At 40.7% G+C, this 27,639-nt stretch overlaps 2 protein-coding genes across 9 annotated transcripts; both read right to left on the reverse strand.

The window, feature by feature from the left end:
- Positions 1–718: 718 nt before the first annotated feature.
- Positions 719–19,209, reverse strand: ATMIN (ATM interactor). Of its 7 annotated transcripts, none has more exons than XR_008207833.1 (6): positions 18,990–19,209; positions 14,350–14,475; positions 13,140–13,339; positions 10,206–12,176; positions 8,357–8,394; positions 719–3,423 (listed from the first exon to the last, which is right to left on the reverse strand). XR_008207833.1 is itself a non-coding variant. In XM_052687267.1 (4 exons), exons 1-4 carry the CDS (start codon positions 19,191–19,193, stop codon positions 10,346–10,348), a joined length of 2,361 nt encoding a protein of 786 aa, XP_052543227.1. In that variant the 5' UTR covers positions 19,194–19,209; the 3' UTR covers positions 3,571–10,345. The 7 variants fall into 7 exon arrangements, 1 of the variants encoding a protein (XP_052543227.1); XR_008207832.1 differs by lacking the exon at positions 719–3,423 and adding an exon at positions 3,571–5,969; XR_008207830.1 differs by lacking the exon at positions 719–3,423 and adding an exon at positions 3,571–6,441.
- A 788-nt stretch (positions 19,210–19,997) lies between these two features.
- CENPN (centromere protein N) lies at positions 19,998–27,625 on the reverse strand. 2 transcript variants are annotated; one of them, XM_052686469.1, is made up of 11 exons: positions 27,540–27,625; positions 26,845–27,026; positions 26,460–26,505; positions 25,722–25,778; positions 25,324–25,400; positions 24,758–24,934; positions 24,023–24,124; positions 23,469–23,520; positions 22,909–23,021; positions 21,473–21,596; positions 19,998–21,197 (listed from the first exon to the last, which is right to left on the reverse strand). In XM_052686469.1, exons 2-11 carry the CDS (start codon positions 27,013–27,015, stop codon positions 21,082–21,084), a joined length of 1,035 nt encoding a protein of 344 aa, XP_052542429.1. In that variant the 5' UTR covers positions 27,016–27,026; positions 27,540–27,625; the 3' UTR covers positions 19,998–21,081. The 2 variants fall into 2 exon arrangements, with proteins under 2 accessions (XP_052542429.1, XP_052542430.1); XM_052686470.1 differs by having other exon boundaries at positions 27,548–27,613.
- Between the last annotated feature and the right edge of the window lie 14 nt (positions 27,626–27,639).

The following is a 27,639-nucleotide window of genomic DNA, read 5'->3' on the forward strand; positions in this document are numbered from 1 at the left end:
TGTTTGATTTGAGGGGTTAGTGAATGATTTCCAAGGGACTGCACGTTCTGATGAACAGAGAGGTGACAGCTTGGAGGGTTACTCTGCAGTTGGGGAGTTTGGATTTAAATATACACATATATATATTACTTTAAATATCAGGATCCAAAGAAACCTACGATAACAAGAAAATGGAGTTGTAAGAGTTTACTTCAGTTCGTGACCTTGTGAATCTGCCTTCTGTGTGCCCTGATGGAGCTCTACGCAATTTTATTAGGTAAGCGTTAACCACCCCTCCAGACTCTGTGATTGGCTTTAAGGCTTTGGGAAAGTGTGGGAGCTAAAAAAAGCCCCAATTAAGACTGCAGTGGAAAAGCAATAAACAAACAAACAAACAAATAAATAAATGAATAAGAGATCTATCTTGTTCTTTGGAAGTGAAAAACACCATTCATTTATAGTATTATTTTCTCATAGGAATAGTTGTGTTCTTTTTAAAAGGATTCACCGAATTACAGAATCGCCAAGGTTGGAAAAGACCTCCAAGATCACTCAATCCAATCATTTACCTACCACCATTACTTCCCACTAAGCCATGTCCTTCAGTGCCACACTTAAACCCTTCTTGGGTGACTCCACCACCTCCCTGAGCTGTTCCAGCTCCTGACCAATCTTTTGGAGAAGGATTTTTCCTAATATCCAACTTGATTACTTGTTTGCAGCACAAAGTGTTTGCTTCCTTCGGGTGCTGTCAGCTACTTTCCCCCACCTCCCATCCCTCCTGTTCCAGGCCAGCACTGCCTCCTTTCCTCACACAGAGGCGTGGGTTCCGTCAATTGTCAGAAGCACTCCTCAGGCTCACTGCCCTCCAGGCCCACCGCCAGCCCCTGGCACTGGGGGAATGCAGGGAAGGGGAAGCTCAGCCATGCCCCCCTCATCCCTGGGGAAGCTTCCCTCCTTTTGCAAAGCTGGATGGGAAATAACATTTTTTTCCTCTTTGAAACAATTTCATGGAGGTGTGGTTGCTAATCAGTTTTACACACAGTGAGGAGAAGTTGCATGACCCCTCAGAGAGCAGTGTTGACCTGTCACAAATAAACACGTCAGAGGTCAGAGAGTCTGTTCCAGCTCAGCATAAAACTGAAAATCCACATGGAAAGGTTGTGATACTCTCTGCTCTATTTTTCAGTTCAGAGCTCTTTCAGAACACGAGGTAACTGGATAGGAATGACATCTGCATGTTATTTTGTTCTTAGAAGAAAACTCAAATAGCAGGAATGCTCATTTGCATCAGCAAAGACTACTTCCTCTACATTTTTCTCCTTGCAGTGCTCTGGACTGCCTTAGATTTATCCTTTCTCTATGACCAGGTGCACAGCTGGGATAGAACCAATCCACTTGCCTGCTTTCAGTTGCAAAAGCAAGTCAAACTTTAAGTCAAACGAAACTTCCAAGTGCTGCTTAGACACGTAGGACAAGTAGACACCTGCTTAGACACTTAGACAAGTGCTCCTGTTCTGCTCAGACATGTTGCCACCTATTGACAGAAGTGCAGATCAAGAAGCCAAGACCACAAAACATTAGTTGAAACCAGAAAACAATCAAGTGTAGATGCCACCACCAGTGATACCACTTCAGGAAGAGATGTCGATCCATTCTACCAAGTCTAATTGCTGTTCTACAACACATGGCATGAAAACAGTAATATGGAACAAAAAGGTGCACTCTGTTCAAACCTAGCAAGGTGAAAAGAGCCTGTCAATAAAAGCCAACTGTATGTGGAACTGAGCAGCTCTGAACAATACACGAAGCAATAAAACCCCAGGCACTTGATGTGCTTGATCCACATGACTTGGAATACTTGACTTCAAAATCTTCACAAATACTTCCACCTGTGAAAGATGCCACTCCCAAGGACACTTCAGACCCCTCTTGGAAGAATAAAAAAGGCATTATCTCTCCGAAGGTGCTCAGTGGTACTTCAGTTGATACTGCTTCCCGTAGCCATGATGCTAAGTGAACAGAGCAGAAGGATAAAAAGGGAGCCAACATCATGAATGATAAATGAGAGGAAACATAGCAATTCATGAACTACCACAATTCTTCTCAAGCCATACAGAGCTCACACTCCTGCAAGAAGATCCTGAGCACTTATCCTGGGACTTTTCTCCTTGTTAATTTCCTGTTTAATTTCCAGGAAACATGTAAGGAATTTTTTAGCAGTAGCTCTTGTCCTCCCTGCTCTTCAGTCACAGTGCCACAGTTACTCATTCTGACAGAACAGAGACATCCTCCAACAAGCCATTCTCTTCCTTTCTTCGTCCCCATCCCTCTCACTTCCCTATAGGCAGTATCCTTTCTTGTGCTGTGCTCCATTTACACTTGTCAAGTCCTCTCTTTTTCACTATGTAGAAAATTCAAACATGTATGCATCTGTGAAATGAATAACATTAATAGCATAGCCTGGAAGGAAAAATAACAGTCTCCCATTCAGAGAACAGAAAACATTACTATTTCAGTGAGAAAAAATGAAAAATAAATGACGTTAACACAGTAAAAAACATGTTCATTATAGTGATTGCAAGTTGCTCTGCAGATGGCTAATAAATTCTTCAAGACAACAGAAAAAAGGTTAAACATTGAAATTAAAAAATATATTTCCCTGTTTTCCAGTTGCTCACCAAATAAGACTATTTTGCTGAAATTTCTGAAACAGTCAAGTATCTCACAGATTAGGAGTTCTTACTATAATTTGATTCATAAGCATGTGTGAAAATGGATGTAAGTCACAGCCAGAAAATACAGAGGACATAGAAAAATCTTTAAGCTCTTTCTCTTGTATAGAAAGTGAAGATCTATGTTGAGATTATGATTGCACTTGCTTAGGGTACAGGTGATTTTTTTACTGTTGGAAGAGCCCACAAATAACTAACATAGCTCTACTGTTGTTTCATATGTAAAAGGTTGCACAGAGATGCTATCAGGTATGAACCAAGCACTCCCAAAATACTGGTGAGCAAAATTGCTACTGACATGCCTTCTGTAAGCATGGCAGTGGTAGCTTGGAGACTCGGCCCAGTCAACCAAGTTAACAGGAAATCAATTAAAAACCGATTACAATTTAGTTTCCAGCAAGTCCACTGCAAGAAACACTGTTTCCAGGAGGGGAACATTTCTAGTTTACTGAAGCAAACCTTCCTTTGTGCTTCCTTCACACAAGACTTGAAAGAAAGGGATAACAAAATAAATGTAAGAATTTGCCAAGAAAGGAGGGAGGAAAGTAACAGAAGGCACCCAGAAAGGCTGCCAAGGCCTAGAACATAAATTCACAGCACGTGATAAGGCCTAATTAAGTTATGTGACCTTGACGACATTGGGTTCATCTGCCACAGGAAACAGCAGCTTCTTGTTTACAATCAGATTCTCTCAGGAATAAAGCCAGTCCTGTCCAGGGAAAGGAAACAAACTTAATTGCTAGATCAGCTGGAAGGGTTTCCTGTATTCAAGGCACTAAAAAACAAAACAAAACAAACAAACAAAAAGAACTGCTGATAAGTGCAAGAATACAATGAGACAACATGAGACAACACCTGAAAGTTAAATCAACACTTTATTTTTATGTCCAAACCTCTCAAGGACCAATTCCACAGGACATATCAAATCCTGGAGCCAGAAAGAAAACTTGCCTCTCCCTTCAATTGTTTTGATGGAATGCAGTCAGCTTGCGCAGATACAATTTCTTGAGGCAAAGGAAATTCAGAATCTACATGCAAACTGATCAGCAGTGCTTTCACCACCAACGGAAGGAATAACAGTAAATTCTCATCAACACCAAACAAGAAAGCATTTAAAAAATGGGTGGAGCTTCCCTGAATTCTAAACAGCCATAATCTTCCTTTCAAGCTTAAGAGTCTGTCCTGCCTTCCAGACCATCTTGACAGCTTCGAAAGCTTCACAAGAATGGTCTGTTTGAAGTGTCTGACTGCTGTCTGTAGGGCAGATCTGCTCCGACTGAATAATAAGCCTGAAATAACACCACTAAACTCACCAGCGTCTCATTCTTGCAACAGGAATAGCCTGTAACTTCAGCAAGGACAGTCAGTGCCTTATGCATCTGATTCTTTCAAAGATAACTTTAAATGCTCTAAAGAGAAATGCATCCAGCCTCCAGGAAATACCTTCCATCCTTTGCTACCACTACAACTGAAAGCTGCATTGTGCAAATAGTGACCTCAGCGTGTAATAGCACTGAAAGCAGCAGCATGGAACACCACAGAGTGTTTCAGTAGTGACTGCAGCCACTGTAATAGTACAGCTGAGCTTTCCATCACAGTGTGTGCTCATTCATCTTCTCTGAACTAATATGCGAGTTGACAAGATATACAAGAGCAGAAATCAGCATTCTGTATTTTCCAAATAACAGAAAAGGTTTGGATCATTATTACTAAGCACAGGGCTTATCCAGGAGGGGAAAGGGACAACTATCATCCACGCTCCTACTCAATCTAGTCTAGCTTTTTAAATTTTAATGGTATTAAAACTTACTCTATGCATTAAAATATATAGCAAAATAATATAAGCAAATAAAAAGGACTGTAATTTTATTGTAGGATATTCTGAAAGCTAATTATCAGAACATAGTTAATTTCTGCTAAGGACTCTTGAAAATTACAGGTTTAGGTAAGAGTGCTGAAAAACACCAAGTAATCCTCCTGGCCCAAGAGCCTCTTGTGGAAAAAAAGACTTACCAGGGAGCAGAAACTGCTGCAGAGGTGCTCCTCGTGTGTACAAGATGATTAAAGGCAGATTGAATTTTGCACACATTAAGGAGATGGAGCACCACTCCTCCAGCCCAAATGCTGCTGGTCAAAAGAATCCAGCCCAAGCTATATACATCCAGTTTGGCACAAAAACTCTAAGCAAAGGCTCACTTAAAGGAAAGAACCTCCCTGATGGTTGTTTCAGATTCATAAAAATGCAGCATCTTCTGATTACATTTGTGTTGTATGCTTTAAGTGCCCGGGATTCATTGAGAAGTAGAAAAACACAGGAAAACTTAAATTTTTCCTGCCTCTGGAGATGAAGGACTGACATTGTAAGATTGCTGTAAGTCACAAAAACTACCAATTCAAAAGAGAGCTGGCTTTCCAAAGATAAGATGTTGCAGAGCAAGGGGTGGTACTTACTAACAGGCACTGTATGCCCTACTTGTGCCCTCTACAGAAGATCACAGCAGAAAACAAAGGGCAAAAATTGATTGAAATTCACTTTATTCCAAAATATGTATAATTTACAGGACTAAATAAGTGCTTCACCTGTGAACACAAGGTTTCAATACTTGTGTGAATAACTTACTAGTAGCTCTGTGTAACAGTTCAGTTTCCAACATAAGGAAATATGAATCAGTATTTTGGCACAGTTTTTTTTGTTTTTTGTTTTTTTGCTGCATGCATTGATATACTTAAATGTTTCACAATTGTTAGGACAACATTCCTTCTTTGGGACTGTCACTCGTAAAACAGGTATCAGAAACAAATACTTGCTTTTCTCTGCTTATTGCAAGTTTATTGGCTTACATAGCAAGAATCAAACATGAACAACCTTTGAAAACCAGATTTGCCTGCTAGATCCCACCAGTGATGAGAATATTTTCAGGACATTGCTCAGCTTTATTAACTCACACATGCTTTGGGAAAGGCTCAACCATGAGATGCATTACTCATCATTCTAAATAGTTACAAGTTTAAACTAGATCAATATCAGGTTTTGAATTCTGTAAGTTGAAAAAAATATGGCTGCTTTCATACCTAGCTTTATTTTTACCATAAATGCACTTGCAAATATCTGTAAAATAGAGTACTGTCAATCTAGCTCTGCAAGTGCCTGAAGCATGCATGTAAAGCATTCCTCACTGTGAAATGGCTACAGCAGGGCTTACTTCATCACAAGCCACCCATCATATTCCACTGCTAGTTACATTGAAGATACTCCTGAAAAACCAGCACATGAGAAAGAATCAGAAGTGAAGGACTTCTTTTAACTAGAGATCTGCAGCTCAGTCACAGATTTGCACTGTTTCAGGCTGTCTGATGACATTTTCAGTAAAGAGGAAGAGTCACACACATGAAGACAAACATCAACCTGACTGCATGGCAACGCAGAACTGAACAATGTAGGTTCCTTGATGCTGTTCACTGCACAGCAATGGCACTTTAAACAAGAAAATGCAGTCATGCTCTAACCAGTAAATCCTTTTAGCACCCATTTTGATTCACATGAACCACAGAAAGAAACAACAAATCAAATCAAGACCCACCACAACAAAAGGAACAGAAGATGCACGTTTGCACCATGCATTGAAGCAGCTTGCTGTTCAACAACCCTATCCTCATAGTGTTCAAGTGGAATTGTTACGGAGGTCTATTCACAGTAGATCTATTTTGAACACAAGCATAGCAGCACCTTCAACCAAACAGGAATGAAAAAGCTCACAACATTAGAAATATTTTGGTGTGAATGTATTTGGAACTGTAAATTGTACATTGAGATGATGGTAAAAAAAGAAAGAAAGAAAAATGTCAAAAGTAGCCAAAAGGAAGCTGTGCAAACTGATAATAAAGGCAAGTAAGTTTGGTTCACCTCTGAGTTGTCATTTCAGTAACATTTTGCAAGTTTAGCACCTTACATTGATTCAGTATGGGTCTATTGATCTTACTTATCCCACATTTGAAAGGTTATTAAAAAAAAGTCAAAATCAAACCAAAAAGCCCTGAAGACCCTAAGATCCCAATCCTGCCAATGCCTACATCTCTTACGCAGCCACACAGAAAGATCAGTTTGCATCTGTCTCTGCACATGAGGGTGTGCTACCACAATAAAGACTTAAAACAGTGGAAGGCAGTCACCTTCCTTTGGTCTGTTGCCTCTACACTCTCAAGGTATATGGCTAACAAGGAAATTTAACCTTTTGCTTTCTTTCAATTGAGAAAAGATGTGAAAGTGAGTCTTGAAATAAAATATGGAAAGGATTGTTAGTTACATGCATTAAGTTACAGACCCTGAACTGTTTAAAACTGGAGGTTTTTTTACAGCTTTTAAAGTTAAATAGCTGCACACATCTTTTTCCTTAAGATTTCACATCCTTTGGAAGGGAGAAGTTTCTAGACACAAACAGCTTCACACAGCTAGATTCTGGAGCATTAGTACTTCAAACTAGCAAGATCTCTTAGGCTGCTTTTAAGAGCCAGAGGAGGACTCCCTCCATTCCCAAAGCAGAAACAAGCATTTACAGCCATGGTAGTGGAAACGGACATAAGCCTAACTCCAAAAAATAGAAGAAACTCTATTTACTCTCATACAAACAAACATGTAAGGCAACAAGACATGACGTAAGACAGAACTCTATTTTTTTTCTCTTTTTCTGAGGCTGTTTTGTGCTTTTCTTAGAATGTGTGTCCTACGTTTTCCTGGAACACAGTTAACTTTTCTAACAGTCAATGCTCTCCCAGAAGCCAAAAGTTTCAAGTACATCTGCTCAGTTTTGCCCACTCACACACACTAACAGCCAGTGGGGGATTACAGCCATCAGTTGACCAAACACAGGTGTAAAATTTATCTTTTTTTCTTTCCAGAGAAGCTGCACTGAAGAATTCAAGCATGGAACTTAATGTACACACAACTGTATTCTTCTTAAACAGCACAAAACTAAATTCTGCAAAGATAACTGTGACTTATGATTATCCTCAGCTATCTGAAGAAAACTAAGACACTGATATTTTGAAATTGTTTAAAACAAATTGGATAGCATAGCTAACAAATTCACCTTTCCCGACCAGTTCTTAGCAGAATGCTGTAGTCTCAGCAAGGTTGAACTTACAGTAAACTAAATGCAGGAGGAAGGTGTTTGGTTTTTTTTTCTGACACCATGATGGACCATGAAGAATTTGGAAATAGCCTGACCAACCGCAGCAATCTGTCAGACTCTACAGGTTAGTGGAGCACTATCTTTCCCAGAGACAAAATACTGGACTTGCTGAAGCAGTGGTTAAAAGACAGTGGCATATCTCAGACTTTCTTCTTAAATACAAAAGAAACACACAAGTCTACCACTAATTAGACTAATTAAACTACTAATTCAGTTTTAGAATAGTATTTACACAGACATCCAGATCAAGAGCCAGCAATGGCAGCATAACTTAATTAAGCAGGAAATGCAAACAGCAAGCACAAGTAGTATTAGTATCACTTCCAGATAAAAGTTTGTGCTGAAAGGTTGTGGACAACCTGATGTTACTTTTCATATAGCAGCTCAAATGGCAGTGGAGAACACAGAGGAGAGAATGAGCAAAATAGTAAGTCACTACTGACCAATACTTACAATAGAGTCAGAGCCTTGAAAATCAAATCAGAGTCAAACTGCAGAAAAAGGGAGATAAGTATCATTTTAGTACTACCAAGAAATAGCTCTCAGTGAAGTTTATTTTGAAAACAATGGTCAAAATAGTCCATTACCCATTTAAAATCAATTGTTTCATTTTTAAGAATAAGCAATATTGACTAATGATATTTTGGACCAGTTTTCAGTAGCTTTACTGTGGGATTCAGCAACTACAAACAGCCTGATTGCAGCCTTTGCATTTTCACAAAAATATTTAATATATCCAAAATGAAGGACATACGCCACCAGTGCAGGACTCTGATACTTATCAGATCACTGTGTTGACTTCAGTATGGCAATGTAAAGAGCAGTAAGATAAAATCAAAAGGTATTGCTCATTTTCAAGAAGACAAGCTAGCTGTGTTGGGTGAGTAACTGTGACTGTACTCCCACATCCTTGAGCTGAAGATATGAAGCTGTGCACAAAGCATAGCAAGTCTTCAAGAACTGCAGCTTGGACAGCCGTTAGTGGTGGGACACCTAGCAAACACACAGCCAGGACCTCCAACAACAGAGAAGTAAAGCCCAAGAACATGACACAAAGGTGTTCCATTTTTCAATTAATGTAATAGAAACTAAAACCTGTCCAGGACAAAACCAGAGGCCTACATTTCTGCAGGCATTACAAGAAGATAAGAATCAGTTAAGGCCAAATTCCAGCATACATTCACAACTGGCTTTGTTTTTTCCATGTGAATACCTCTGCTACAAGCACAGTACGAAGGGTAAAATAAACATACAAAAATCCAAGAGGTCACATGTTTCTCTTTGACAGATCAGTCCAAGTTTTTGATTACACTCAGAAAACTTTCCAAAAGCTGCAGGAACCACCTGCTCCTGACCAATGTGCAAAAGTAAAATATATATTTTCTGAAGGGTTTTTGGGAGCACATCTCCCAGCTCTGTTGTATGCAGGTGAGTTTGCTTCAGTTCTGGAAGCATAAATCCAAGTACAGGAAAAGAAGTATTTCACAGAATTCAGTTTCTCATCCTTGATGGTTTTTTTTAAGGTAGTGGAAATACAAACCATTGTGACATTTCCCAACTTACATCTTCATAGGAAATAGAGGAATTTCAGAGAAAACAAACCATCCCAGTTTCTGAGGCACAACCATTGTAACATTTGTGTCTTACAGTCTCAAATAATCCAAGCAAATCCCTTCTGAAGACTTTAAATTACTTTAGTCCCATTTATGACACGGGCTAAAAGGACATTGTAACAATTTTCCAACTGATCATGTATTCTAAGCTCTTTTTCTACCCTTCAAAGGGCATCAGTAGCATCTGGGAAGAACAACTACTGTTTTCTACATATTCTGCAAACCATCAGCGCTCCGTAATTCAAGTCTACATGTATCTATGGCTGCTGGACGGGTGTTTAAGTTGCAATGTTCTGAACAGGAGAAAGAGCTGTGAAGGCATAAAGGAAAAGACAGTACGGCTTATTATGTTCACACCAGATGAAAAATACAAGCTACCAAAAAAAGTAAGCAGAAGTAGCTTACACTAAGAGAATCCTCCCCTGCAATTCAGGGAAGCATCTGAATTGGACAGGACAGGTTTTGGTCTAGCACAGTGGAACCCTATACATAAGCCAGAAATAGATACACATGGGACACTTTCAAAAGGTTCTTCAGTTTAAATGAAGCAGTTCGTAAAGAAGATTGAGCAAAAAACATAGGCACCACAAACTGTTTTTTTAAGGTTCAAATGTACATTAACATGTTATGCCCCCCCTCCCCTTTATGCACAGATAACTTATGTTGAAGTTACATTTTCAATTTAGTACCTTCAGCATGAAAAGTCTTTTAGGCCAACCGCACACAGTAACTACATTCAACAATGCGAAATGGGTTACTTGGTCGATGCATCTCTCCCACCCCAATAACTTAATTTCAAACCACAGGAAACAGTTCTGTCACACAGTACTCAATGACTGGGCTTGTCAGAGCTCTGAAACAAGGAGCACAGCTCTTCACAGGTCTGTGTCTCTACTGAACTGAACTGGGACTCCATTGTATTCCAGGCTAAGTCAGCCAGAAGAAAGTCATCCATTGCTGTCTGTGTCTCGTTGCTGGTAAGGAATAAATTCCCCAGATTCTCAAAGCAGCTATCCATAGTCTGTGTTTCAGCACTACTGAGCTGGACTTTGCTTTCTATGCTCTGGTTGGGTACGTTTTTAGTGGCAGGATATACTTCTGTCTGGGTTTCTGTATCTGAGGAGTCAGTGCTCATGGAGAAACTAGACTGCTTCAGAATACTTCCTAAAGGCAGATGGGTATTGCTGTCCAAAAAGAAATTCAGGTCTGTTTGCGTCTGTGTATCAAACATCTCCAAACCTAAGAAGTTAGAATTTCCTCTGCAGCTGTATGATTGAGTGGCACTATCTGAGAATAAGAAATCAGTTTGAGTTTCAATATCTAGTGACTCCAAAACTGGCTCGGAGGGTAGGGTACCAAGCTCACTCTCTTCAGTCTGAGTTTGGATATTGGACGCTGAAAAGAACTCTTCAATGTCAAAGTCTATTCCAGTGCTCTGCGATGAACCAGATGGCAGATGTGTGTCAGCATTAGAGCTAGTCTCAGACAAAAGGCCACGATTATCCAGTGTCTGGCCAGACATGTTTCCTGAAAAGATATTTTCCAGATCACTTAGCAAGTCCATTGTCTGAGTTTGATTATCCATCGTATTTTGAGGTGGAAGAATATTAGCCTGGCTACTGAAGCCAATAAGAGATTCAGACTTCACTGTGTCTTGATTGAGGCTCTTGCAATTACTCCTCTGCAGCAAGGTTTGATCTATATTTGTAGCCATTAAGTTATTTTCTGGAAGTTCAATTTGAGTAGAACCATTATATGATGAATGAACATTTTCAAAGATGTCACTGCACATTACAGCCTGGTCCATTTGCACTCGTCCATCGATAGAATCCTGCGTCCTACTGGTTTGAGTCTCTCTAGAAATGCCACACGTTGGAAAACAAGCCTGACTAAAATCATCAGTCTGAGCAGCTATGGACGAAGTCAGTTTGGAAGCAGGCAGTAATGTCTGTGTCTGTACGCTGATGGGTAATGAAACCTGTGAACTAAACGACAGATCTGTCTGAGAACAAGAAGATACAGAAGAATCGGGAGTCCAGGCTGCAGCTGGTACAAAATTTGGAGAAATATAAGATAAGTCAGTCTGTACATTTATTGAAGAAATTTTATTCTTGTGACAAACATTCCCCAGCTCTTGTCCTGGGCTATTTGATGCAACCTTATCCAAGTCAACTTGTACACCAGTACTTACTGCTTCGTTATCACCAGAGTTTGTCACTTTTGAAACTGGCATAGTATCTTTAAATACAAGTGTTTCCGCCTCCAGTGCTGGAATCAGAATTCCCACAGATTGAGGCAATAAATGAACAGTACTTACAACTGAACCTTGATTATCAACAGCCACTACAACAGGCTTGACAGAAGAATCTGCTGCAGATACATACACAGGCAAGTGAGCAAGCTGCATCACTGGAAGTTTAACCAAGGCCACCTTGGGCTTTGGCAAAAGCATCTTCGGTGTACATTTTGGGTGCACTTGCTTTGTGAAGTTAGAATTGCAGGAACCTTCAAAAGATGCCACTAGTTTCACTTCAGATGATTCCAGCTCCTGAGTCCCAGGGTTATTACTGTGTGTATCCATGAATGCTTTATTTGCTTTCTCTGACAACTGCTGATTATGTACAGAGGTTTCCATTTTCCTTTTCTTACTAGGAGGATCCCTGTGAATATGAGATCAATAATTTATGTTCCCTTCAAGCACAATACATCTGCCTTCCATTTTTTGAGCCACTGCACTGCAAATATTAACTCAAGTCCCAGATGAGGCTGTATAGGACTAATCCTGATCAAAATAAAAAAGATCTCCATGAACTTCTGTTTTGTAAAACTTCATGCCTTACTCTCCCATTAAAAAAAAAAAAGTTTCTGCTTTTATGAAGATCTATGTTCTAAGTAGAGATTGAGACTCAGAGGCTTTCTCCCCTTTAGATGTTAAACACTGATCTGAAGGCAGTTATGCTGTGATTTTGATGCTAGCTCAGACTGAACATTGACAAGAGGGGTTTATGAAATTGTTGTCAGGTAAAGTTCTCTCACAGAAAATGAGGACACAATTAATTTTTGTGTAAAGGAGCAAAAATTTTGCTGCAGCTGAACCTCCAAGGAAGATAGGGTATGCTTCAGGAAACAGACTGCCCTTTATGAAACACAGGTACACCTGAAAACAACTATCAATCAAAACATGCATTAAAAAAAATAAATCCACTTACAGTAGCGAAGTTGACTAGGCTATACAAGAAAAACTCAATTGCATTGCACACCACCATTACAGCTGTAAGCATTTCCAAATCATCTCTACTTCCACAGAACTGTAAAAGCAGTTCCAACAAGAACCACAAACATTTATGCCATGCAGCAAAGTGTCATCAGTAACTTGCTGATGGAACTTTTTGGTTTACATACAGGGAAAACTGATGGTATTGATTAGACAACTGTCCTTGCCTGAAACAAAACAGAAACTGCTAAGAGCAACAGAACAAAGAAATGGCGAATTGCTTTATGGCTAAAACAATCTCAGCTAATCTCAAACACTGTAAACAGAAAGGAGACAGAAAGCCGGTACATGGGGGACAGAGGACTCAGGGAAGCATACAAGCAGCAGTACTCAATTGCTTCAATTTTACCTGTGTTCTGCAGGAATTTCATGTCCAGTTCTGTAAATATGAGACAGTAAAGCCGGTCTGCTGGCATAGGGACACCCACAAGTACACCGGAAAGTCTTGCCACAGTCCTCTATATGCCGCTTCAAATACCATTCCGTACCATAGGAGTTACTACATTTGTCACATTTGTGCTTCTTTTCAGCGTGCATCTTCATAAAGTGCTACAATACACAATGAAAAGTAAACATTAGCCTTCAGCTAAGTCACTTTTAGGGAAACAATATTTGTATATTTTTCTTCTGTTGTTAAATAGCACTGAGAAGCAGGATTAAAATCTTTTGAAATGTCTCAGTAGGAAAGGCTGCCCAAGATGGCAGGCAAGAAGTGGAATATAACAACTAATGAGACTTTATTTGCACATACTTTGTGTGTACACAAAGTTCATGCTATGTTCAGCTTTCCAAGCTACGAGAATGAAGTACTGGGAGGCTCCTGATCATGTTAGTTCTGTATCAGCAGTTTCCACCACTTCAAAATGCAGGTACAAATTTGTGTCCTGATAAAATATGAATTTTCTTATTGTTCTTGTCTTACTGCCTAGAGGTTAATCTTGCCAAAGAGCCTATGCTGCAACAGGTAGATCCTCTTGACAATCTACTACTGAGCAAACAGTATCAAATCAAACAGGACAACTGCGGAGCACCAGAACTGTTGCTTCTCATCTATGGCATTTATGCAGCATTCATCTCCTATGGTCCAGGCTTCCACAGCTGACCAACAGAAGTATGTTTTTCGATTTTTCACAAAGAAATACATTTTACGTGTTTTCTTAATCGGATGTCTTGTAAGCAAATGTATTTTGATAGTAAAACAAAAAAAATGTTAAACCTTGACCACTGGAAAAAGCATTTTAAAAGCCTCTGCTGCATTTCGAACTTTCATTGTTTGCTGCTGATTTTTTCCCCTCTCTGATCTTTGTCAGTCTTACTAATTTGCGGAGAGCAGCTGTCAATTTTAGCAGAACATACCACCATCTGCCTCATCAAAAGCTTCAAGTCCTCTGATGCAAATTCACCAACCATATGCCCACATGGAGCTTCTGCACATGTAACTCCAAGCCCTGTATACATGCTGAGGACTTGCTCCTATCTGAATGAGAAAGCACACACCCTAGAGTACAGATGGCCTGGAACAAACTGGTATGATATTGATCTGTAGGAAAAAGGAATACCTGTTTTACAAGAGAAAATTGGGAAAATGGTCTGTTTGGTCCTCTGGGGCAGCCTTCAATAGGACAGCAGTAGAATTTCTGTGGAGTTTTCAAACCCTTCCTTATCGGTGCATTAAACTTTCCATCCTAAAAAACAATAAATTGAGAAGCTGACAACAGTTCCACAGGTTTGTAATTAAAGGCAGCATTCAGAATACACCTCAACTTTGGCTCAATTATTTTACACACCTCAACGAGTTGAAAGCACTTCACCAAGCATATGGGAAGTTCTAATGGAATTTTCCACCTCTATGGATACTATCTTGCAAATTCATCAAAATTACTGAGTGAAATCATAACAAGCTCCATGAAGTACTGGTACTGTACTACCTACCTCCTCCAAGATATTTGCTCAAGGCTGCAAGATACACCCATCTATTACATTATTTGAGCCAAAAACCTTTTTCCCACAGGAAATGAAATTATAAACCAAAATTCGTCCAGCCTACAAAACTGACAGCTGGTATGTCAGTTCTGGAACTCCAAACATGAATTCACCTGTGCATTCCAATAATATGATACATATAAAAACACAATAAAAATATACCACGAACCTCACAAGAATTATCACACAGACACAACGAAAGAAAGAAACATTAAGTGGCTCAGAGACAACCACAGAAATACCTATAAAAGGGACACACTGACAGGAACATCCAAATTATTCAACAACAGAGAACCTATTGCTACTGAAAACACAGCCACAGAAACCAGTCAAGACACATGTATAACCTAACCAAAGGAGTCTTTGTGGAAATGACTGTATTACCAAAAAGTTAAAAGCAAATTACGAGCAAAAGCTGATGCTCTGTTACCTGGGAGTCTCCTTACATCACGAGCAGGAGGCCGACCCAGAGCCAATCACAGCAGCCTGCAGTGGTTTCTCCACTTTGCTCAGGTTCTTTGCTGAATTACCAGCACAGACCTTGTTTGAGATCTGCACCTGATTTTCCTCAGTATGATAAGAGTAGAAGGAAGCAGAAGTGGTGAGATGTGGAAGCCATGGCAGTGACTGACTCCCCAGCTGCTTTCTTTGGGCAGAACTCCAGCCTGTCATGTTTGCACAGGTCAGACCATACGCAGGACTCACAAAGTGCAATAGGCTCAGGTGAAGTAAACAGCTGTCATTTCTCACACTAAATCCCCACTACCAGAATAATTCTGTCAAGGGGGAGTTTTCTTGTAACGCTGTAGCACTTCAAGCAACTTCCTGGGTGTGCAGCAGCCTTTCCCATGGACAAGCTATTCAATAGCAGGCGTGTTTTATCTCTGCTGAATAACCACTGTGAAATCTGGTTGTTACAGCCTGTTTGCCTGCCATTACACTCTTTAACTCCAAATTTTTCCAGAAATAATTTCACTAGATGCAAGTCTTCAAGCCTTTGGGAGGAATAACATTTATCCCTTTAATCAAAGCTGTATTTGTTCTCTCCAAGTGCAGATGAAATCAGCAGGCTTAGTAAGCAGCACTTTGAGTTATTTATTCAAAGCATGCTACGTTTAACATTGCAATCCAATAAATGACAGGGAAATATGTTCAGGCACTCAGCAGGTATACCACAGCCAGATTTTAGAAATGACTTCAGTACTAAGATGTGGAATAATGCCAAGTGTTATCAAAAACACATAAACATAAGTAAGAAGACGCAACAGCTGGAACACAGATTTTCCAGGTGCAGATCTGTTGAGACAAGTTGAGAGACTCCGTATGCATACAAGTAACCCAACCAGACACTATCCTTGTTTTGACTTTCTTCAAAGCCCTGCTGGCTCTACATGGTTAATCACACACATTTCAGGCATTCTTACAAGTCCTTTCTTTGTACAACTGATTTTATTCCCCGCATTTCTGCAATGCCTACTGACAGCTTTAGTGGAGGCATTTGTTGCACTAACACCTCACAGCACAGCCAGTAGCACTGCAAGGAACACTAACACTTGGGACTTGTACCAACAGCAAGGAGGAGCAGGCAGCAGCAGTCTGTGCTACAGATTTAGCCAAGGTGAACTTTGTGACGTCTGGCTTCCCTGAAGCAGGTTTATTCTGTCTGCTGGATTAACTTAAAACGGTACCTTACAGTAGACTACAGGCAAGCATTCACAACATTCCTGAAAGTAGGAGATGATAACACTGAGAAATAAGTCCACTTTGCTTTAGCATAAGAACTATATAAGAACTAAGTGTAACATTTGCATTGGGTCACCTACCCGGAGGGCAAGCTGCACACTGCAGTGCAGCACTGATGGCAGTCTCCTTGTTATCACAGGAATCCACTGAATCCTCTCCTTTACATTAATTCCTCTAGATTCATTTTTAAACTACATAGAAGTCTTCCTCTTCTCCCCATAAAATAACACAGACAAAAGACAGAAGCATTCAAAAGTCTCCAAGCCTAATATGTTAAGTGCCGGTTTCTAAATTAAATGTCACTGTTCTCATGTTTTCATTGGCTCAGTGAAGCCAAGAAGCCAGAAAACAAACAGATAGAAATTAACATTTCACCATTTCTTCTCTGGTAGGCCAAACAAGCCCATTTTTTTTAAATTTCCCTTCATCAGACACACCTGCCATTTAAAGTTGTCGAAGATTCCATGCATCTTTGGTGTTTCACCTTATTTGAATCAGATTCTTACCCTGCCACAGAAAGCCAATATCTTTCTGCAATATTCCACGCCTGTCCTTCCCACAACAGCACTACCCTATCAGTTACATCTGCAAACAAACAAGTTTCACAAGTGTTTCCCATCTCAACTACTTCTGTTACAAACCAAGACTGATCAATTTTCTGTTACAGGTTCACAAAAGAATAATAACACTACTGCATGTAACTCTGTTTTTACAGGCTCATCTTGCTTTCTACATAAAAACCTTCCACAGTGACAACGCCTCATTGTTTTTGTCATCAAAAGATCCTGCTGTACTACTTTTATTAATGCAAATTAACCATGCCAGCCTCCCTTCTTTTCAGAATTACTACATTGCCCAGTACCTCCTTACTCTCTCATTTGCTAAGCATTACTTTCAATAATTCTTCATGTTTTGCTGACAAATGCAGTTTACTAAACTATTTTTCTGCCCAAGGAGGTTGTGGATGCCCCATCCCTGGAGGCATTCAAGGCCAGGCTGAATGTGGCTCTGGGCAGCCTGGTCTGGTGGTTGGCAACTCTGCACATAGCAGGGGGTTGACACTAAATGACCACTGTGGTCCTTTTCAACTGAGGCCATTCTGTGATTCTATGATTTTTGTCTTGGGAATCAAATCTCTCTTAAAGGGAAAAAATCCTGTATTAGTTTAACTCCATCCCCCTCTGGAGACACAGAGTAACAAACTTATATTTTACTTTAGTACTCTTATTCTCCCATTCAAGATGCAGACTGAAGACATGCATAACACTGAATATGTTTTACCTGAAAGACAACATGGAAAATTTGATCTCCCTTAAGCCTTGGTAATATTCTCTCTCAATGACAACATTGGAATAAGCCAAATGTTTCTGGGAAGCTGTATGCAACCTCAAACTGTATGTTTCAGTACCTCCCCAAGCTAGATTTAACAGAAAGGCACATGAAACACATTACAGTTACACAGGGCACTAAGAAGTCAGCTCAGAGAGAAGCACTTCCTCACTCACCTTAGCTCTGAAACACACTGCTGCTGCCCTCACAGCATCGGGGGGCTGCTGCAAACACTCAGATCCAGTTCAAAACTGTCTGCTGAGCCTGAAGGCCCACTTTAAACTTCTCTTGTACCTCTACCCATAAATACATGTATGCAAGGCATAATACATATCAAGACAAAAGTTGTTGGTGCGTATTGCATTTCTATTCAGTTTTTTTTTTTTACTTTTCACTGTTTTCAGATAGGAATTGTAATGCTGAGATTCACAGCTAGTATCCTCGAGATCATTTCCTCCTCCTCACAAATGATGGGCTGAAACGCGCTGTCGATTTCTTCCTTTGCTATTTCCGTAAACAACAGTTAATTGTTCACCCTCTGTAGCTGCTTCTTCCCAATGCAGCCAGGAACGCCGTGCTCATAGTTCTCCAGGAGTGGCATTCACCCCCACACCCCCTGCACGGGGACTCGGAGAAAAATAAGAGCAACTTGCTGTCAGGCCACCCTCAGTCACCCACCCTCCTCCCGACACTCGCTGCATTTTCTCCGTAGTGCCGTGGCAATGAGTGCTTCTCTCCAAAATGGCACCCACAGCTTCTCGTGTTGTCGCTCACCGATATTACCGACAAGTAAAGCAGACGGATGACCCAGCAGAGGCCGGGCACGGCCTGCACACTCTGCCAGCCGCTGCCCATGCTGCGGGTGCACCTCCCAAGCCATGGAAAAACAACCGATACACCGAAGGGAATAACAGAAACCGAGTCCCGAACTTTGAACTGCCAGCACAGCGGCACGTAATGGGTAACACCCCGCACACCGCTGCGGTGCAATCCTCCACAGCCCGCCCGACCTGCACGCACACGGATGCATTTACACATGAACCCGGGCACGCTTCTTCGGGGGGATCTACCGAGACGCCCCGCGATACCCGCTCCCCCAGCAGCCCAGCGGGTACCGGCGGCCATCACCGGAGCCGGGCGGTACCTGGAGCCGGTGGGCCTTGCTGAGGTGCATGTTGAGAGCCGGGCTGTTGGGCAGCACCTTGCCGCAGCCGGGCACGGTGCACAGGATGTTGGTCCTCACTTGGGACAGCTCCGTCACCGAGGGCCGCACCAGCTCGCGGGCGGGCGGCGGGTCCCCCGCGGTTGGCTGCCCCACGGCCCCGCCGCGCCGCCCCGCCGCCGCCATGTTGCTGTCAGGTGCTCGCGCCCCGCTTCCGGGGGCGGGAAAGAGGGGCGGGGAACGGCCGGTTCGTCACGGAGCGCCCGCGGCGCAGCTCGAGATGCGCGTCAGCGATGTGAGGAGGGCGCTTGCCGCCGCGTCGTGGTGCTCACCGCCGAGCCTGTTTTCCCTCTAATGCCCGTATTTAATTGTGATGCAGAATTTTGAAGCTTTACAATAAATCCCTCCCTCGATTTGGGAGAGCACGTCAGGAAAAGCCCAGCACAGACTGAAATGCCTACTAGAAGCTTGGTGGCACCGATTCCTAGGGTGCAGTGTGAGGAAAAAAGGGCCAATCCTTCACGTGTACAGACTGCAGCATCTGCACCAAACCTGGGCTTGTTTCAGACCCCCAGCTCAGTGCTTGGCAACACTGACACTGAAGTCGCAGGTGGAAGGACTGAAAAAAAAATCTGTCATTAAACAGATAGTCACAGAATCACAGGGTTGGAAGGGACCTCAAGGATGATGAATCTCCAACCCCCTGCCACATGCAGGACCACCAACCTCCCCATTTAATACCAGACCAGGCTGCCCAGGGCCCCATCCAGCCTGGCCTTGCGCACCTCCAGGGACGGGGCATCCACAGCCTCTCTGGGCAGCTGTTCCAGCACCTCACCACCCTCTCTGTAAAGAATTTCCCCTGCCAGTCCTTGAGTAACTTCTTATGAACTTCTTATGAAGGTAGATAGAGATGCTGGAAAAAATAAATCTATACACTAAGTCATGCTTCAGAAAATAAGGCCAAACAAACTTCTATAAGAGGTCTTAATTTACACATTTATTTACAGTTTGAAAACAAAATTAATTCCCATACAACCTCTCCAAACTTTGTCATGAATACTTTGTCATGAAGCTTTTTCAAAGGACTGCCTACCAACATATCATACAGAAGGCACACACACAGTATGCGTCCAGGTAGCAGAATTAAGAAACAAGCATTTGTTTGACACTTCAGTGCAAATTAATCTCTTAAAATAATAATACAGCCAGTTACACAGAAATATTTACATAATTACCAATTGCTATTTACCAACCCTAGAGAACACCGCTGCAAAGCTGCTGTTTGCACGAGTGGATGCTGATATCTTGCTTCTGCAATCTTTGTGTCCCTAAGCTCAAGAAACGATAATGTACAAAGACTGCAGAGACCACATGTTGAATGAAACAGACATTCTAAAACATAGACTACCTCCAAAGAAAACCATTGCCGGCGTCACTGTGTTCCTGTGAGCTGGTATTTTATAGGATACTAATATCAGGAGATAGAATTTTAAAAGTTTAAAATATTTATTATTGGCTGTCACAATTGGTGAGTGAGAACTCTGGAGCTGAACAGCCGGTAATGCTGCATGGAAGTTTCTTACAGATGCCTCTCAGAGTCTCTTCTCCCCTAAACCCTGCAACAGTCTTTAAATGTAATCTGCATCTACAAAGACAAAAACACACCCGACCTGAAGCAGAGTGGTAGTTCCACTTATTTGAATGGGGCGATTCACGCGCTCAGAATGGGCATGTGTTGTGTTTCACTGCTGTCCTGCAGCTGAAATAAGGACACCTACAGTTATGACAGTAAACTGAACAGAACATGTCTCACCTGTCTGCACCAGGCTTTAGCATCTAACAGCAAATACAGATAAAAGTGGTCATCACATTTAAACTTTAAATAATCATGATTTCTGTTTAAAATTCACTAACAGTGTCCTGTTAGTTTACGAGGGCTAACCCGAAGCCAGAAATAAAAAAGGGTTTATCAGAGAATAAGGCTGTTTTTAAAATCTGTTTTAAAGGTGATTGGATTAATAGCAGTAATAAATGAATCACACATTTTGATATAAAAACATTTCTATTTAAATTAAGGGCTTACAAAGCTTCCTGGATGTAAAGACTTCTTCTCTCTAATTTTAAAGTAATTTCTAGCTTTTTGTGGAATGCATGTAAGTAGTGGTGAAAGTGGGGCATCAGCCAAACCTGTAGAGACAAACAGGTAATTACAGCTTAACTCAGGCAGTATTCACATTTCACAACTGTCACAAAATTGAAAACAGAGTTTGAATACCTACTATTGAAAATAAACAGGTATATATTTACACATTAAATTTTAGAGGTAACAATTTCATTCTATTTATTTCTATATATTTCCCAACTGTGCAGGTTCTTCTATGCAATCTACAAGCAGAATGTAAAATGATTAAAATGTTTAACTGTGGATTTTTCCTCTCTTTCTACAGAGTTGCACTACTTACCTGCTGGTGCCAAGGATCTCAGTGATTCTAAAAGATGTGGACTAGAAAACTTGACCAAACATCGGAATGGCTCTTTTTTCTCCAAAACATCCCATTTAGGATTACTTTTAAACATCGTCTCAAGCTGTTAAGATAAAATTATCAAGCATTATGAACAATGCATGCATTTTATGTATCTATTATTCACATTAATATTTATAACCATAGAATCATTAGGTTGGAAAAGAAATTGCATTTTCTCTGACATGATACACCCTAGAAGAACTGTGCAGCCATATGCCAAATAGCCTGTAGAACAATGAGAACAGTTACAGTTGTAATGTTTCAGTTTGGTTGTAATAGCTGCATTTAATCTTCAAAGCCAGTTGTTGTCCTCAGCTTTACTTCTCTCTAAGTAGACATCCACCTGAAAATTATTCTGGAAAGCTCAACTTGTAAGTATATGGTGAATTTTAAAAACACATTTTCTAACATTGGGAGTGGAGAAATTTCAGCTACAATAGCTGAAATCTTTGAATTTAGATACTTCATTTCAGAATTACAGCCTAGACCCAGAACTGCAGCTTCTCCCTCTACACTGGCATATATGGACATTTACACAAACACATATGCATACACACATATGGATATTATTTCACTTAAGATAATCTCCCAATGACCTACTTACATTCAAGCTAAAAATGTTCTAACTGATAACAGTTGAAAATGGAACTGGCTACTGTTTTGAATGCTAGAATATTTTCAAACAAGCATGACTTGAGTTCCTTCTTCAAACTGAGTGTTGTACTAAAGTCACTGTAGCCAATCTGGTAATAAAAATGTATTTTACAAGTTCCAGCACAATATATGTTTATGGGTCTACTGTTATCTCTGAAATGATCAGTTAGGTCTGAACAGGCAAACTATAAGGTAGGAGAAGAATAACTTTTGTATTCCTTAACATTAGCATGATTCTAGTAGGAGGAATCGTTCGTTACTAAAATCAGAGGGTGCCACCATGTGGTAAAGAGTTCTCTGGTGGAAGAGGCAGCCAGGTCAATTACACAGGAGATCATTGCTATCTCACAGAATTCCCAACACATCTGCTCATTAGAAAAAAAATAATGGTGTATCATTAAAATCTTGTGCTATATGTGACATAATCTTCATATGTACTTCAAGCAATCCTAATTTCTTATGCCTCAAAGCAATGCTGTTTTATGCCTAGCTTTGTTACAAAACTAAGTCCATGCGCTGAGCTCATAAGGGCAAAGGACTGAAATAAGATCTGGTACCTGACCAGATCTCAATGCAAACAGGCTTCTTAAAACGAGTCTGACATTTAAAACATCCTCTCTAAAGTTTGAAACAATACCATCTTCTTATTTTCAAGTTTATGTAGCTGTAGCTCTATTAAAATTATAGAAAAACAAAACAAAATTTGTTGCTTTCTCTACCTTATATTGTGCAAAGTCAAGTTTGGGTTGGGGACCATCACCAAAACATTCCTGATTCAGTCTGTGTATTCTTTCTTTCTCGCTTCTGTTTTCATCATTTATCCTTAAATCCACTGCAGGGTAGGGAGAAAAAAATAAAGAGGGAAGAAAAGACAACTCTCAGCGAGTACAAATATTGCATTTGTTGATCAGATGAATGCCCCCCAAAAATTTGGAAATAATAATTTTAAAGTTTCAACACTATCTGTGTTTGATAAGTTAACTGGGTGAATGACATATATTTTCAGTTCTTACCAAGAGAGAAAACAAGCTGGAAGGATAGGAGACACTGATCGTTACTTATTTTTCGTTTCACAAGTGCATTGAACATCATAAGGAAGTGCTCATATCTCCTTGTGACATCAATATTATCCATGGGTGGATAATATGTCAATATAACACATGCATTTCTCATTACGAATCTCATTTCATAAGGCAGAAATATACAGATACACATTTTTAAGCACAAATCTTCCAAGTAGGGACATTCACACTTGTATTTAATTTAAAAATACACGTACCATTTTCTGTGAGTACATTCCTTTCCTGTAGTGGATAGTTGGTTTGGAAGTTCTAAACGAGGAAAAAATAAAAAGGAAAAAAAAAACAGTTCTGCTTTTAGAGGCTTTAGCTGAAAACAGTTTTCTATATTTCTTGTTACTTTGTGTTCTGAAAGTGAGTGGTCACACTTTCAATAACTCCTAGACTACAAAACCCAGCTTTATTCTGAGAAAACAGATGATACAGCCTGTGGATGAACAGAGTTAAGTATCCATTCTAATACCTCCCCAAATATTACTCTAAGAAACAGTGCAAAGAAGTCCCAGGAGCGAATTGGAGAGCTGCAAAGACTGAGTTTAAACTTCCAGGAATAACAATAGACACTAGGTGGCATATCAAGTAATTACATCACTACTGTAACGTTACCTTAAGCAAATCTATCCAACTCAGTGGTTCCATACCACTGTAACTTGATAATCTCTGAAAGAGGTGAATTTCCTATTGCTAGGGGGTGAGAACTAGGCCTGAAATAGAAGCAAGACTCATCTTCAGATGTACTTGTGAAGTGGCTCACCTGGCTGTACCTCTTAAACACAATATCTTTAAGGGAGTTTAAACAATGACTTCGAAGCTCCATTTCACGGATGTCATGGTAATTGGAAGCAACAATCATTGCCTTGAAATAGAAATTGAAATTGTTTTAGTATGAGTGTTAATAATCACCATGGGTACAATAGAAAAACATGTAGTATTTCTAGACTTTGAGATGTTTTGTTTCACAAGAAGCAACTGCTATTTAACTAGCAGGGTTTTCATGGTATCGCCCACAGTCTGCAACATGAACACTAAACCATATCCCTCATCACAACGTCCAAATGTGCCCTGAACACCTCCAGGGTCGGTGACTCCACAACCTCCTGGGCAGCCCAGTCCAGTGCCTGACCACTCTTTGCAGAGAAATAGTTAACAGTGTTTTAATGTTCTTCAACTTCTATTTAATTGAAACAATTTAGTTGATATTGCCTAACATTTGTGTGAGGAATTAGAATAATTTGAGATCAGCAAAAATCCTAATAAAATGAATTTATTTGTGATGTGACATTCTGAAGGTCACAAAGATTGGGTTTTGCACCCCGGGCTTTTTAATTTTAAATAAAAAATAAGCAAGGTCTAAGGGGAAAAAAAAATCTAAGCTAAATTAGAAAACTGCCTTAAGAGACTCATCTTTACATCTCCTCTTCAAAGCTAAGAGAATTAAAAACCCAAAAGACTGTGGTGGAGTCACGGTCCATGCAGTTTAGTTTTCTACCTGACACAGCAGAGGTAAGTTGCTCCTAAGGGTGGAGGCAGAGATGAAGACATAAGGAGTCTGGGAGTGGTACACAACATAACTGGTTTTGTACTGGTTTGGTTTTGTATAAGGTGTTCCCCAGGCAATTCTAATCCAGATTGCATTATCCTCATATTCCCTAAAACTGATGGTGACCTGAATAGAAAAAGAAAAGCTTTGCTTTAAACACACATTCACACGTCCGGAAAAATTAATACATGCCATAAGCCTCTGTTCACAAATGCAATACTGCTTACTTAAGTACCAAATCCCACTAGTGTGGTAAGGATTATCAATCAAATTTCCACAGGAAAATGAACACCTCACAAAATGAAGGTTCTGGGCTCTAATATGACTTTCATTTTACCCTTCCGAAGGGCACAAAGTTCAATTTTTATTTTTACTTTTTCTATTTTTCACACAGTTCTTACCATTCCCAAGTTAAATCTGTTTTGGTTTTGATGCAGATTGTAAGAAAAAAACATCTTGCCAAATGTATGGAAAATCTATTGACACCCAAACCCAACACATCCAGACATTCTTACATTTATCAAAGCTGACTGAATTTGTCTTCTAAATTTTTTTTTGAAATCTCTGAAGTCAAAGAAGTCTGTTTCTTCCCCTGTTAAACAAGAAAATGAAGAATTTATTGAATTCAATCCCCAAGAACTGGTTCAGCGATGCCTTTAGTTTCACTGAAACAATACTAAGAAGAAAAAAGCTGACACTGCATAGCATTTTTAGGAAAGTTGGATATTAAATTTGAGTCTCATTATTGCTATGCATATATTTATATAGAAAAGGCGATTAGAAATTATTAGTTTATAATAATTGCCAGAAGAGTTAATCTAAAGTACTCAAAAAACTAATTAAAGATTAATCCACACTCAGTAAATTGCTGAGAGTTATACTAGAGAGACTGCAGCAAGGAAAGGAACTTTACCTGTTTTGTTCATATGGTAGACACTCCACGCTCTTTTGTTTGGATAGATGTGGTTGTCTAGGGAAAACAGGAATTGCTCAGTAACAATTGAATATTATCAAAAGGTAATTAAAAAATCATTTTACACTACTTTTATAACCAAGTTGTTTAAAGGAGATTACTTCTGACAATGTGATATAATTTATTCAGCAAACCTAAAAGCAAAACGGTTTTTATTAGAAGATATAGTTGCTTAATTAAATTACAAAAAATCTTCATAACAATATCTCTGAGGTTCAGTGTTTAAAGAAACACTTCAGCTAAAACAACTGTCAGTCTAAATTCAAGCAGAGAGGTGTAATAATCATGTTGTGAATTAATATCAGAGCTAAATTTCCACCTGGAGTATTTGCAGGCAGTTTTTCCCTATGGCACTTCTCACTGCAGCAAGATGTCAGGGCTCAGTGTGTACTGGAGATGAACATCTCTCTCTACATTTATTACTGTACTCTGGATGTGACTTACAGAAGTTGACAGCTATTTAGAATTCTAAAGAAACAAACAAGCTCATGTTGATGAAGAGGTTTTGGAAAGAAAAAGAATTAGTCAGATCCAATAGGATTAATGTCATCTTTGTACATTAAGTGCATCCCTGCATCACTATGGTGCCTGCTAGATAATTAAAGGAGTTACCAAGTTACTCAGAAAAACAAAATAAAACAAAACATTTAGATGTTATTTTCATTCATTTTTACTTACAGATGATGTCTAGGAGGGCTGCTTGCTTTATGTTTGCAGAACTTTCCTGGAAGGAAAAACGACAGTGCATCGTGAGGCTCTATCACACACAGAACACAATCATTGCATATCCCAAGCTGGAAGAGGACCCATAAGGATCATCGAGTCCAACTCCTGGCTCCACACAAGACCACCCAAAAATGAGACCATATGTCCAAGAGCAATGTCCAGATGCTTCTTGAACTCTGACAGCTTGGCACTATGCCCACTGCTGAGGCTGCTCCAGTGCCTGAGCACTCACACACCATTCAGCAAATGAGAGATCCCAGGACAGGCAGCTTCAGTCACTAGGCACTGAAGTCCAACATGCGGGTCACCAAGAGGCAGGTCCTGAGGAAAGGATTACCTCGCAGAGCTGGGCGACGCTGTGAGAGATGCTCTCTTTGGTCTGACGGAAGTTGATGGTTTGTAGCTGCGCCTCTGAGAGAAAGCCCCACTTCTGCAGCACTGCCATGATTTCATCGCGGGGGATTTTTAGCACAGTCCTTCGGATATACTCGACAATGACCTCATCCATAGTGAGGACACCTGGAAAGTTGAGATGTCAAAGAAGTCAGACCAGCACATAGGCCAGCTGGAGGTGTTCAAGGCCAGATTGGATGGGGCACTGGGCAGCCCATCTAGCCCTGGCCTAGTATTAAATGTGGAGGTTGGTGTCCCTGCACGTGGCAGGGAGTTGGAGATGCGTGATCCTTGAGGCCCCTTCCAACCCTGGCCATGCTGTGATTCTGTGAACTGCTCCCTGCGTTGTAGAAAAGTGCTGAAAGCCGCCCCAGGGACAGCCGGCAGAACGCGTCATCATTCCCTAGCGTGGCATTAGCGGAGGTTCCACCACTGACAGCACCTTACAGTGCTTCCTGCAGTAAGAGCCCCCGCCCCAGCTCCTGAAGGCAGCCGAGACCGTGACCGACCGAGGGGCTGAGAGCAACAGCGCCGAGCGTTCCTCAAGAAATAAGGGCTAACACCCCGCAGCCCTCGTCCCACACACCAGAAAGTCATCTCGCCCACATCCCCGCGTTCACAGCACAGAGCCCCACTCACCGCCGCACCTCAGGCGGTGCCACCACTGCCACCGTAACACCAACCCGGCAACGCGCCGCGCCAACCGCCTCCCGCCTTTCGAAGCACCCAATCAGACGCC

This window comes from Tympanuchus pallidicinctus, unplaced genomic scaffold (assembly GCF_026119805.1).
Source record: "Tympanuchus pallidicinctus isolate F22 unplaced genomic scaffold, pur_lepc_1.0 scaffold22, whole genome shotgun sequence".
In the NCBI taxonomy this organism is placed as follows: Eukaryota; Metazoa; Chordata; class Aves; order Galliformes; family Phasianidae; genus Tympanuchus; species Tympanuchus pallidicinctus.